The sequence below is a fragment of the Rutidosis leptorrhynchoides genome, chromosome 5, assembly GCF_046630445.1.
Source record: "Rutidosis leptorrhynchoides isolate AG116_Rl617_1_P2 chromosome 5, CSIRO_AGI_Rlap_v1, whole genome shotgun sequence".
NCBI classification, from domain to species: domain Eukaryota; kingdom Viridiplantae; phylum Streptophyta; class Magnoliopsida; order Asterales; family Asteraceae; genus Rutidosis; species Rutidosis leptorrhynchoides.
In genome coordinates this window covers 426925127-426939640 of record NC_092337.1, presented here as the reverse complement: position 1 = coordinate 426939640, position 14514 = coordinate 426925127, and the positions used below count along the sequence as shown (strand labels likewise).

Below are 14514 nucleotides of genomic sequence, written 5' to 3'. Positions count from 1 at the left end.
GATAGCATTTTCTTTACGCGCGTGGATGACAGTATGGTATGATTAAGTAGGGGTGCGTAGTCTTACGCGCGACTGTCAACTGCCACTTTCTGTCTTGTCAGCCGAATGGGTTTCTGCGACAGTGACAGGCATTTAATGACATCGAGGCGCAAGCGGAAAATTCAATGCTGGACGTTTTCTTGTCTTTTCCTTTTTCGCTTAATAGTTTGATATCATATGTCTTGCGTCATATAACATCAAACTGGGGGGACATAATGATACCGCATACCGCAGGCGCAATGAGGCATGCGTGCGTGTTAACTTGCATGCGGCATGCGGTATGCGGATTCTTATCGAATGCCTTTGTTCCCTGTGCAGCGGTTACTTGGTTATCAAGTTAATATCTTTTCCATAATTATATCCGAGATTCGGGGGAGTTAGTTATGGAAAGGATTGCAACAATCGTAGTCGGTTCTAGAATTAGGGTTTGCCTATATATACCAACCCTAATTATCATTCTAGGGCCATCGTCACATTACGTAACTACCATCTGCCACACGCCTTACGTAATTAAGCATCATTCTTCGTCTCTTCAAGGTTAACATGTTAGTTCTTCATTAAGCTAGCACCTACAACCTTATTTGGGGCCTTCTGATCAGTGATCGCTATGGAAGGTGGACTTAATCACTTGGCCACCCCGCCGACATCATCATGTCGGCCAGGGTTATTCACGGTAGTCGGACCGGAGAGCCTTGTTCTAAGATCCTTAAACCTCACTAACACATTGAGCATGTATGTTAAACCCAATGGTAAAAATATGCAAGATCAATAAAGTAGATGGGTATGTATTGTTTAATCTTGAACAGAAAATCACTCAGTTAACACAAAATGGCACTCATGTGTCTGATTATTATCACAAATTAAATTCACTATGGAAACAGTATGACATTTTGTGTAAATTACCTACTTGTGAGTGTGATGCTGATAAAAAGAGGAAAGAATACTATAATCAAAGGAAATTAATGAAGTTTTTAATGGGACTGGATGATTCCTATCAACCAGTCAGAACCACAATTCTTACTAGTGATCCTTTTCCTTCTGTTAAGGCTGTTTTTAATATAATCTCAAGGGAATAGTCACACAGAGGAACACATGATAAGAAATCTATTACAGAATCATCTGCTTTTTATTCTAATGTTGGAAAACCTAAAGGGTTTAATGCTAATCCCAAACCTGAGTGTAAAAAATGTGGTAGAACAGGTCACACCATAGATAAATGCTTTAAATTATAGGTTAACCACCTAGAAATAACAACTTAAAATGTACAAAATGTGGACTAACCAATAATACAGTGGACAGATGTTTTGAAATAGTTGGATATCCACCAAATTTTAAGAAAAAATGTCAAAGTAATTCATCATTTTTTAATAGTCATAACAGTTTGTCTGGTGGTAATGATAATAAATCTGGTTCTAGTTCTTTGACATTGACAAATGAACAGATTGCTAAGCTGATTTGTATGCTTGATGAGAAAAGTCTACCTGTTCAAAATCATGCTAATATGATAGGTAACTTTATGAACTTAAATGCTATATTCAATAATAACTTTAATAAGTACTTCAAATCATGTAATACTGACAATAAAAGTAATGTTAATTTTGGGTAGATTATAGATTCTGGTGCTAACCAGCATAAGACTCATTCAGATAAGGATTTTGAATCTATAATTGATGTATCAAGTTTAAATTTAGCTGTTGGTCGCCCAAATACAACTAGAGCTAGAGTTAAACAGATTGGAAATTTAAGAATATCTGATAAACTTGTCTTATATGGTGTTCTGGTTATTCCAGAATATTGTGTAAGTTTATTATCTGTCTATTGTCTGTTTAGGGATAATTCACTGTTTGTTGGTTTTGATGCTTATGCATGCTATATTCTGGAACTGGTCACAAGGAAGACCATTGTGACTAGTAGTGTATATGAAGGTCTTTATGTGTTCACAAATTCAAATAAAGGTGAGTGTAATCATATAACAAAATTGAGTAATATGTTGTCTAAAATCACTCGGCATAGTAGGCTGGGTCATCCAGGTGATCAAGTTTTGGATGTTTTAAAAGATGAGCTAAAATTCATAAAGGAAAGTGATGATAAACAATGTGAGGTATGCCATAAGGCAAAACAAACAATGGAGTCTTTCCCTTTGAGTGATCATAAGTCTACGCACTTGGGTGAACTTATTCACCTAGATGTGTGGGGCCCATACAAAGTAACTAGCAGGGATGGTTATAAGTTTTTTCTTACTGTTGTTGATGATTACACAAGAGATGTTTGGATTTTTATTTTAAAATCAAAGGAAGAAGTTTATTGAAATGTTGAAAATTTTCATAATCAATTATTTACACAGTTTGGAAAAAAAGGTCAAAATGTTTAAAAGTGAGAATGGTACAGAGTTTGTAAATTCAAAGATGAACTTGTTTTTTTTAAAGCATGGAATAATACATCAAACTAGTTGTGTACATACTCCACAACAAAATAGAGTTGTAGAGAGGAAACATAGACATCTACTTAATGTAGCTAGATCTCTTATGTTTAAGGGGGGATACCTTTGAGATTTTGGTCTGATTGTGTTTTAATTGCTACTTATTTGATTAACAGGTTACCTTCTTCTATTCTGAATGGCAAGTGTCCCTTTGAGTTGGTGTATCACAGATAACCTAATCTTTCCCACTTGAGAGTCTTTGGCTGTTTGTGTTTTTCAACTGTTTTAAACAATACCTGATAAATTTTCTGCAAGGTCTGAAAAATGTGTTTTAATTGGCTACTCTTCTATTAAAAAGGGTTATAAATTGTATATTTTTGATTCTAAAATTGTTTTTTACTGCAGAGAGGTCAGGTTTTATGAAAATGCGTTTCCATTTATAACAATGGAAACTTGTTTTGTTGGTAATGAAGTAACTAATGTTAATCAATTAAATTTCTTTGACATTTATGAAAGTGAAAACCAAGTCTCTCAATGTCCCAATGATGAAGGGAAAGATGACTTAAGTAGTGATGGCACTAGAGGATATCTGCCAAATGATGCTGTTTCTACAGAACATACTGGTAGTAATCCAACAGTTGCAACATTACATGCTGATAAGCATCACCCTGAGAGCATAACTGAAACTTTTTTACAAGATAGTGATACACCAGGACCTTCTTTTACATTAAGAAGATCACAAAGAGACACTGTTAAGCCAAGAAAGTTTAATGATTATGTAATTGAAGGAAAAGTAAAATTTGGTATTGAAAAAACTGTCAATTACAGTAATTTAACATCTGAGAATTTCTATTTTGTTACTTCCATTAACAAAAGCATTGAACCCACAACTTATTGGGAAGCTAGTAAGTTCAACATTGGGTAGATGCTATGAATTTGGAAAGGGAAGCACTTTACAGAAATGACACTTGGGAATTAACAAATTTACCACAAGATAGAAAGCCCATTGGGTGTAAGTGGGTATATAAAATCAAATATAAATCAAATGGTCAAATTGATAGGTATAAAGCAAGACTTGTGGCCAAAGGGTATAATCAAAGAGAATGCATTGACTTTGATGAAACTTTCTCACCAGTTGTCAAAATGACCACTGTTAGATGTGTTATAAGTCTTGCTGTTACTAATGGATGGGATTTATATCATCTAGATGTAAATAATGCTTTCTTATATGGTGATCTTGATGAAGATGTGTATATGTCTTTGCCTTTAGGTTACTTTAGTGAGTCTGAAAAAAGAGTCTGCAAATTAAAAAAGAGTTTATATGGTTTAAAACTGTGACGATCCCTCCAAATCCATATGGACAATACGTCATTCATTGATTTCATTGCGAAGTATTGGACCTCTATATGATACATTTTGTAAACATTGCATTCTTTTGAAAAGGCACACCATAAATGAATATTTAAATCAAAGGTTTTCGACATCTGATGATTTCTACATATAGACAATCACCGTAAATAATAGTTTACAATAGTACTTCCGTTGACAATGCAGTCAAAATAAGATACATGGTGATGATTTGGTGAATGCAACGTTCCCTTGAAAAATATTCCATGTATGACTCCATGCACTAGCTTGTCTAACATATAAGCAAACAGCGGAAGACTTCTAGGGAACCTGAGAATAAACATGCTAACAAGTGTCAACACAAAGGTTGGTGAGTTCATAATTTTAGTATTTCGCATAATCTGTACATAAAGGTGAATCACAAGTTTTCAATTATTTCATCCAGAAACGTTTATCAAAATATTCTACAAAATTGAGCACCCTGGTAACTAAACTTAACGTATATATAATTTATACCCTTTGTATAATCATCTTAATAATACACGCAAACCAACGTGTACGCTTCTCAAATAGCATACATCCGTTAAAAGGCTAGTGCTCTAGCTCGGACTGGGATATCAAGCCCTATGGATCCATATACTACTACTCGCGCCCACCAGTTCTTATAACTGGCAGTTACTAGTTACCAAAGCTAAGGGATTTTTGGTTCAAACTCAGTGTAGAATTTAGTATGTACTTGTATCCATTGCGTTTAAAATAAAGTGCATGTATTCTCAGCCCAAAAATATAGATTGCAAAAGCAATTAAAAAGGGAGCAAATGAAACTCACCTTAGCAGCACATAAAGTTGTTCATCGTAATGTGACCGAAACTCAGAATATCAAATAATCGTAGATCTCAACCTAGAGAACATATGTTGGTCAATAAATATCTATCAAGCTAGGTCTGGTCATAGTGTATCACAATCCTAATGCTCGAGATCGACATACAAAAGTTATCCAAAGTCGTTTCAAAAAGTCAATTTTGACAATAGTTCAACAAACGAGACGTACCTTATATAAGGATTCATTTACTCGGCTGGTAATATTTAAAAATCCATTTTATCAATCTTCTAAACAAGTTGTTTAAATCTTAATTGCAGATTCAAAAGCAATTTCAATTAACGTCAATCATAATTCAGTTGATCATATCTTTTAATCCGTTCATCGAACTTATTTGATATCTAAATAAAAAGTTATTGATTTTTCGTTAGCTTTCCAAAAACATGTATATCATATACCTTTTACTAGTAATATATGTATTTAATTCGTGATTCAATATAAACTGTTTAACTACGAAATTTAGCATACTGGCATGCCTAAACATATATACTCGAGCACTAGACATGGATATACAATTAATATATAAAAGATAAGATATGAATGCTTACGTATCAATATTGTGATTTCATATTGCAGGAAAGTACGTACACGCAACGAATATGATAAACACTAGGTTTGACTTGTAAATAATACCCATGAACATTACCCATAACCTCCATAGCTATAACCCATAATTTCCTTAACTTTATCCCGCTCAAAAACCCATTTTTGAAAGTGACACGCTCATAACCTCGTCGTAGTATTTTATGTATATTACTAATTAATAATTAATAATACTAATAATTAATAAGATTAATAATAATATTAATCTTAATAATAATAATAATAATAATAATAATAATAATAATAATAATAATAATAATAATTTAAATACGGAGGAAGTAATATAAATAAATATGTGTGTGTGACAAACAACTGAACTCGCGAGCTTTTATAATGTTTTCTGAATCTGATGCCCATGCGATCGCATGGGCTTCTAGTGCAAATGCCATGCGATCGCATGGCCTGCCTGGACAGATCACATCTCTTTTGTACACTAGCTTGTCGACATAATATTATAATATAAATATAATACATAATTTATATAATTAATTATATATTATATTAAATTCATGTGCATAGTTGCCTTGTAATTTTCATCCCGATAAGTCGTACGTTGTCACTCGACTTCTGTCCCGGTTCCGGTTTTTCAAACGTCCTTTCGTATACTGAGAAAACTTGCATTTTACATTTTGGGATACGTACCTTTGTCAAAATATAGCCTTAAATTATCCCTAAACTATATCACTCGAAATATAATTTATACATTTGAGTGTTTTGGTCATTTACTTTTATAAATCAATGTCTCGTTATTTAATCAAGTATATCCAAATCCAAAACGTTTTATATCTAGTTAAATATTATATTTAATCATTTTAATATATATTTTTAATATTAATAAACACGTTTTAAATTACACATCGCAAGTTATTCATAGCTTTAATTCTAACAGTTAATATTTCTTATTATTGTATGTGTCCAAATTACGTTATTTAAACAAACACTTTACCATATATTTCGCATACCGTTAAAAAAGGAATAATTTCTTAAATCAATGTGGACCTCACAACAGAGACTCGTAATAATATCATAATCCTTAAAGGACTCAGTAAATATCTTTTAATTCAATCATTTAACATAACATTTTCACTTCGTATTAAAATATATCAATCAGATAATCAAACCAATAAGTTTAATGCACAGTATCGTTTACTTAACACTTTGTTACGTTTTCAAGTTATAGTATATGTATCTATTTACATATAATTGTTCGCGAATCGTCGAGAACAACCGAAAGATATTTGAGTAGTTCAAAATTTTGAGATTCGGTTTAACAGACTTTGCTTATCGTGTCGAAAACATTAAATCATTTAAAGATAAAGTTTAAATTTGGTCAGAAATTTCCGGGTCATCACAGTACCTACCCGTTAAAGAAATTTTGTCCCGAAATTTGAGTGAGGTCGTCATGGCTAACAATAAAAATGTTTTCATGACGAATATGAGTTGATAAATAGAATTTTATCATCGTTGAATAATATGGATAAAACAATCCGATTTCTCAAAGCGTATGAGAGAAGTTATCGTAAAAGAGAGAAATGAAAGAATAGCGATTCGTCTTAACTTTTGACGTAGTTATGATTGATTTCCGGAATTTAAGGAATAGAAAATCTTCATAATCTAAATAAGATTTGATTCTTCAAAATTTAAGGAAATTAAGATTTCCTTTAAATGCGTAATCTGCTTCGATTGTTATGTCTGATATTTTGCTATAAATTAACCACTTCGGTTTCATTATTTTCACCACTCCTATATCTTCTTCCTTATTTCATACTTCCAAAAGATTGTGAAATGCTTAATCCAGTTATGATTCTTGATATTTTCTTGGCTATCGTATCCTTCATTCTTCTTTTTCATCTACCACCAGAGGAAATTATTTTCTTCTACTATTACCTTGGGGTTATAGTATTTTTCATTCTCCCGTATCTTTATATTGCTATACGCATTGATATACATGGTTTGTAATTTCTGGGTGGTTGTTGGGTTTTATATCTTCCCTTATATTTTGATGTCTCTGCTTCTGTCTTTCCATTGACATCCACAGTTAATACTCTCTCCAATTTACTGTGATTTATATATACTCCCATTGATATTTTGAAGCTTCATGCTTTTATTTTATCTTCCCGACTTTAAATCAAGCGAATAATGGTCCAGAATTCATAGGTATGAATTTCGGAATGAACATAATTAATGTTCTAAGAAAGAAACGGTAATAGCACAATCTGACTTGTCAAATTACCAGAATACCTCGAAAAAAAGACCGAATCATTAAGAAAATATTTTCTTGATAGTTTAGAGGTTAAATAGAATGAAAGAGTTATGTAACATGGTTCATGATGAGGGTATGATCTGTGAACCTTTATCACGTTCCATTAGAAACTCAGCATGACTTACTGTAATATAATCACGTTGATCAAATGTCATTATATTATACTAACTCATGCTTCAATTCCCAACACTACTTCAAAAACATCCATTTTTCGAAATTTTCAGAAATTAGAAACTAAAATAGTTTCTTTTATGATGTAACACCGATAGCGTGAAGAGATAAATGATTTCAGATAAGAATAGTTATGAAAATATCTCAGAAATATGGAGGATATTTATAATGGAAGATACGATGATATCTTAGAATTTCTAATATCAGAGGATGATGCGGAAAATCTGTCTGTGAAGGTTTAGAATAAGAAGTAAGGTTCTTACTAATGGTTTCAGCAGACACTGAATCATTTGTATTCTTTGAAGGTAGATTTCATCTTTGTGATTTGTTCACAGCCTCCTTCATGGTCTGCTCAATCCGTTTTCCAGTTCCAAACCTTCTATTTTTCTCAGCTTTACCACCATACTATTCTTTATCATCAAACTTTCGACTGTTAAAGTTGTTTACAGTTTTTGCTGCTTTATCAACATTTTTTCCCCCAAAATTGGGAGGACTAGTTTCGCAGTTCGGGTTGTTTTTCAGAAACTTCACATTCGAAGTAAGTAAGTCTAGGAGATGGACATTATATGTATATATATAACTGTTGGCGTAGAATTGCTGCGAAATTTGAAATACTGATTGCTAATTCTCAGTAGTTGGTATGACAATTACCGTTACAAGATGTGGATGAGTACATGATAGGGTTTCAATGAACAATTATAATGGTTTTTCGGAGAGACTTTAAGTTACAGATTAATGAATTTGCTGGTACATTTACTGTTAATGTGGTAGAACATGAAAGGTTCCCCAGTAACAAAAACGTATATGCCAAAGTTACAAGTCTGAAAGGTCGTCGTTGACTGGTTGAACGGTTGATAATACTGGATACTTTTGAAAAGTAATTGCAAGGTTATTTTCGGTAAAAACAATGCTAATGGATCTTGCACAGATTTAAAGTTAAAGTATAGCTTTGAAAGATGTAGAGATCTAAGAATGATTTCACCGGTTCAGAGTTATGACTTGGATTCTGATCCGTCAATATCAGAATATGTAATTGAATTTGTATGAAAACGATTGTATATCGTTGTGAGCATGATTAATAGATTTGTGAATCAAAGTTGAAGAATGTACAATGTATTAATTGTGAACTTATATATTTCCCGAGTATTACTTACCCATTAAAAATTTCACAATTAATATTTTGTACAAAAGAATTTTCATTACAGTCTTTATGAAAATATATGTATGTATATTTTCTTCAGAAGCAATACAGATTTAATGAGTTAATATCATATTAAACCCATTTGATTTTAGGCTTGACTTAGAAATGAATATTCTCTAAAACATTTAAAGATCATATAATTTTCGTGGAATATTTCACTAATGAAATCAATACTTCATTATTTATTCTTATTGATATTCCTTGGTGTTGATGCTTGTAGAATTCTTGTAAACTTCGCAAGGTGCAAATGATGTTTTCTAGAAAGTTTCGAGTACATTGAGAATGAAAATGTAAAATCAATTATGTAATTGAATAATACACTTGGTTTATTATGAAATGGAATTCATTGAGTTGAAACAGAGATTGTAGTTAACGAAGGTTAAGTTGTTAACGAAGGATGTACATCATTGCATATTAGTAATATGAACTAACCGAGTAGTACCTACCAGTTAAGATTCACATGTAATAGTTAGCACGAAAAGATTTATTTTGATTTCAAAATTCATATATATTAAATATACATAAAATTTCTTCAGGGAAAATGAGTTAATACTTCATCGGTTTTAAGGTACATATTGTGATGTTGAGGCTTGCGGTGCGGATGTTGTTGGTGGTGGTAATGGTACTGTTGGTGTTGTTTTCGGTGGTACTATTGATGCAGGTGATGCTGCTGGTGCTTGTAACCTTTGCACCGTATTCTCCAAAGCCACTACCCGAGCGCGAAGCTCGTTGACTTCTTCTACTACACTGGGATGATTGGCGGTTCAGACGAGCGGATGAATAAGATCGATAATTTGAGAGAGTATATGATCATGACGAGATATTATAGAGATGAGAGAGAAAATGGTATTACGAACAGGTTCGCCGGTAAGTGCTTCAGGTTCTTCGCCAAGAGGGCAATGTGGTGGATGGAATGGATCACCTTCTTCTTGTCTCCAATAATTAAGTAGACTACGAACCCATCCCCAATTCATCCAAAATAGATGATGGCTAATTGGTTGATCCATTCCGGTTACACTGTCTTCGGAATTCAGGTGAATATCCATATCGGAATAGCTGTCGGAGTTTAAGGAATTTGAACTAGATACGGGATTCATCTTACATGATTAGATAAAGGATTTTTGGTATGAAATGATTTTTGGGTATCGGATGATATTCTAATTACATAGAATACCAATATATAGTACAAGGGATCCCGCAAATTACGGAGAAATTTTCGAAAGCTGTCAGGTAAAGTTGACAGTAACAGATGTTCTAAGATATGAAATTTGGTCTATACACTATCTATGCAATCAATGCAATAAGACGCGTTTAGACTTAAGATGATAGACAGGTAATTTCCGATAAGAAATGATAAGCAAAACTTTTGACATGCAGACACAGTCGAAGTCCAGACTTACTAATGCATCTTAACAACTATCAGTTAGATACACTCATGCAAGACCTGGTTTACTAGGACCAACGCTCTGATACCAAATGTGATGATCGCTCCAAATCCATATGGACAATACGTCATTCATTGATTTCATTGCGAGGTATTTGACCTCTATATAATACGTTTTGTAAACATTGCATTCTTTTGAAAAGGCACACCATAAATGAATATTTAAATCAAAGGTTTTCGACATCTGATGATTTCTACATATAGACAATCACCGTAAATAATAGTTTACAATAGTACTTCCGTTGACAATGCAGTCAAAATAAGATACATGGTGATGATTTGGTGAATGCAACGTTCCCTTGAAAAATATTCCATGTATGACTCCATGCACTAGCTTGTCTAACATATAAGCAAACAGCGGAAGACTTCTAGGGAACCTGAGAATAAACATGCTAACAAGTGTCAACACAAAGGTTGGTGAGTTCATAATTTTAGTGTTTCACATAATCTGTACATAAAGGTGAATCACAAGTTTTCAATTGTTTCATCTAGAAACGTTTATCAAAATATAACGTTTATCAAAATATTCTACGAAATTGAGCACCCTGGTAACTAAACTTAAAGTATATATAATTTATACCCTTTATATAATCATCTTAATAATACACGCAAACCAACGTGTACGCTTCTCAAATAGCATACGTCTGTTAAAAGGCTAGTGCTCTAGCTCGGACAGGGATATCAAGCCCTATGGATCCATATACTACTACTCGCGCCCACTAGTTCTTATAACTGGCAGTTACTAGTTACCAAAGCTAAGGGATTTTCGGTTCAAACTCAGTGTAGAATTTAGCATGTACTTGTATCCATTGCGTTTAAAATAAAGTGCATGTATTCTCAGCCCAAAAATATAGATTGCAAAAGCAATTAAAAAGGGAGCAAATGAAACTCACCTTAGCAGCACATAAAGTTGTTCATCGTAATGTGACCGAAACTCAGAATATCAAATAATCGTAGATCTCAACCTAGAGAACATATGTTGGTCAATAAATTTCTATCAAGCTAGGTCTGGTCATAGTGTATCACAATCCTAATGCTCGAGATCGACATACAAAAGTTATCCAAAGTCGTTTCAAAAAGTCAATTTTGACAATAGTTCAACAAACGAGACGTACCTTATATAAGGATTCATTTACTCGGCTGGTAATATTTAAAAACCCATTTTATCAATCTTGTAAACAAGTTGTTTAAATCTTAATTGCAGATTCAAAAGCAATTTCAATTAACGTCAATCATAATTCAGTTGATCATATCTTTTAATCCGTTCATCGAACTTATTCGATATCTAAATGAAAAGTTTTTGATTTTTCATTAGCTTTCCAAAAACATGTATATCATATACCTTTTACTAGTAATATATGTATTTAATTCGTGAATCAATACAAACTGTTTAAAGACGAAATTAAGCATACTGGCATGCCTAAACATATATACTCGAGCACTAGACATGGATATTCAATTAATATATAAAAGATAAGATATGAATGCTTACGTATCAATATTGTGATTTCATATTGCAGGAAAGTACGTAGACGCAACGAATATGATAAACACTAGGTTTGACTTGTAAATAATACCCATGAACATTACCCATAACCTCCATAGCTATAACCCATAATTTCCTTAACTTTATCCCGCTCAAAAACCCATTTTTGAAAGTGACACGCTCATAACCTCGTCGTAGTATTTTATGTATATTACTAATTAATAATTAATAATACTAATAATTAATAAGATTAATAATAATATTAATCTTAATAATAATAATAATAATAATAATAATAATAATAATAATAATAATAATAATTTAAATACGGAGGAAGTAATATAAATAAATATGTGTGTGTGACAAACAACTGAACTCGCGAGCTTTTATAATGTTTTCTGAATCTGATGCCCATGCGATCGCATGGGCTTCTAGTACAAATGTCATGCGATCGCATGGCCTGCCTGGACAGCTCACATCTCTTTTGTACACTAGCTTGTCGACATAATATTATAATATAAATATAATAAATAATTTATATAATTAATTATATATTATATTAAATTCATGTGCATAGTTGACTTGTAATTTTCGTCCCGATAAGTCGTACGTTGTCACTCGACTTCTATCCCGGTTCCGGTTTTTCGAACGTCCTTTCGTATACTGAGAAAACTTGCATTTTACATTTTGGGATACGTACCTTTGTCAAAATATAGCCTTAAATTATCCCTAAACTATATCACTCGAAATATAATTTATACATTTGAGTGTTTTGGTCATTTACTTTTATAAATCAATGTCTCGTTATTTAATCAAGTATATCCAAATCCAAAACGTTTTATATCTAGTTAAATATTATATTTAATCATTTTAATATATATTTTTAATATTAATAAACACGTTTTAAATTACACATCGCAAGTTATTCATAGCTTTAATTCTAACAGTTAATGTTTCTTATTATTGTATGTGTCCAAATTACGTTATTTAAACAAACACTTTACCATATATTTCGAATACCGTTAAAAAGGAATAATTTCTTAAATCAATGTGGACCTTACAACAGAGACTCGTAATAATATCATAATCCTTAAAGGACTCAGTAAATATCTTTTAATTCAATCTTTTAACATAACATTTTAACTTCGTAGTAAAATATATCAATCAGATAATCAAACCAATAAGTTTAATGCACAGTATCGTTTACTTAACGCTTTGTTACGTTTTCAAGTTATAGTATATGTATCTATTTACATATAATTGTTCGCGAATCGTCGAGAACAACCGAAAGATATTTGAATAGTTCAAAATTTTGAGATTCAGTTTAACAGACTTTGCTTATCGTGTCGAAAACATTAAATCATTTAAAGATAAAGTTTAAATTTGGTCAGAAATTTCCGGGTCATCACAAAAGCAGGCCCCAAGAAAATGGAATGAGAAGTTAACTTGTGATTTGAGTGAACATGGGTTTGTTCAAAGCAAAAATGATTATTCATTATTTGTGAAATCTGAAAAGAACATATTTGTTGTTCTTCTTGTTTATGTTGATGACATTGTGATAACTGAGAATGATGTGCATGAAATAAAAAAGTTCAAACAGTTTTTCAATTCAAAGTTTCTAATAAAGGATTTAGGTGTTTTAAAGTATTTTTTGGGAATAAAAGTATTAAAAACAGAAACTGGAATTTGTTTGTCACAAAGAAAGTATTGTCTTGAATTGTTATCTCAATTTGGTTTGCTTGGGTGTAAGCCTGCACCAACTCCTTTGGAGTCTGGTTTTATCTTAAATACTGAAAAAACTAAGAGTGACAGAACTTTATCCAACATTAATGAATATCAAAGACTTATTGGTAAATTGATCTATCTAACTTTAACCAGACCTAACATATCTTATTCTGTACATTTGTTGAGTCAGTTCATACATTCTCCACTAAATTCACATTTTAAATGTGGTTTGAGACTTTTGAGATATCTTAAAGGTGCACCAGGTTTAGGAGTTCATATATCTAAATCTGTTGATATGGGTTTAGTTGTGTTGGTCCCTTGATAACAACATGAGTATTGTAAAGGAGGGGGGGTGAATACAATTTCTTTTAATTAACTTAACAGCTAAACACGATTAGTATATTCAAACATGAAGATTAAATAGAGTCACAGGTAATTTTCAACGGTTATTCTTTATTGATTGAACCACAATGAATTACAACTATCCTTGGTGGAATGATAGTTGGTTGATATAGATTACCTAGAATATAGCTAAGAGGTAAACTAAAAGTTATTACACATTTTTGACTCTAAATAAATAAACCCACACCACAAGTTGTTACAATAGTGGATACAACAATTTATAGTAGTCCTATTAACCGTGTAATGGTTATATTGTCCACTGGTACATAGGATGTCTGTACTTGTGGGGACAACTGCATCAGAGAGCATGCTCTCCTCTTTCCTCTTTGGTAACTATTTACAGGAACACCCCAATTCGGTTTGGCACCACTATTTGATTAAACAAATAGAATGTTGTGTTCCCTAGGTGTTGACAAAGTATAACCCATGTCTGTACGTGCGTTAAACTTCTGCATTCCCACGTGGTCTTTTAAGGTCACTTGTCAGCCGCCGACGCGTGTCCTTTTCTGTTCAACTTTGTCTTTGACTTCTGTT

At 32.3% G+C, this 14514-nt stretch overlaps 1 protein-coding gene across 1 annotated transcript; it reads left to right on the top strand.

The window, feature by feature from the left end:
- Positions 1–254: 254 nt before the first annotated feature.
- LOC139850040 (uncharacterized) lies at positions 255–13900 on the top strand. Its single transcript, XM_071839638.1, has 8 exons — positions 255–317; positions 846–1088; positions 1481–1547; positions 1653–2140; positions 2635–2663; positions 2864–3379; positions 3520–3782; positions 13245–13900. Exons 1-8 carry the CDS (start codon positions 255–257, stop codon positions 13898–13900), a joined length of 2325 nt encoding a protein of 774 aa, XP_071695739.1.
- The last annotated feature ends 614 nt before the right edge of the window (positions 13901–14514 follow it).

What these genes read in the sequence shown, in the direction of transcription:
- LOC139850040 (XM_071839638.1), top strand. Translation starts at nt 255, where the DNA reads ATGATACCGCATACCGCAGGCGCAATGAGGCATGCGTGCGTGTTAACT. An exon ending in TAACTTGCATGCGGCATGCG is followed by an intron (nt 318 to 845) that starts GTATGCGGATTC and finishes AATCTTGAACAG; the next exon opens with AAAATCACTCAGTTAACACA. An exon ending in ATTAAAAAAGAGTTTATATG is followed by an intron (nt 3,783 to 13,244) that starts GTTTAAAACTGT and finishes AAATTTGGTCAG; the next exon opens with AAATTTCCGGGTCATCACAA.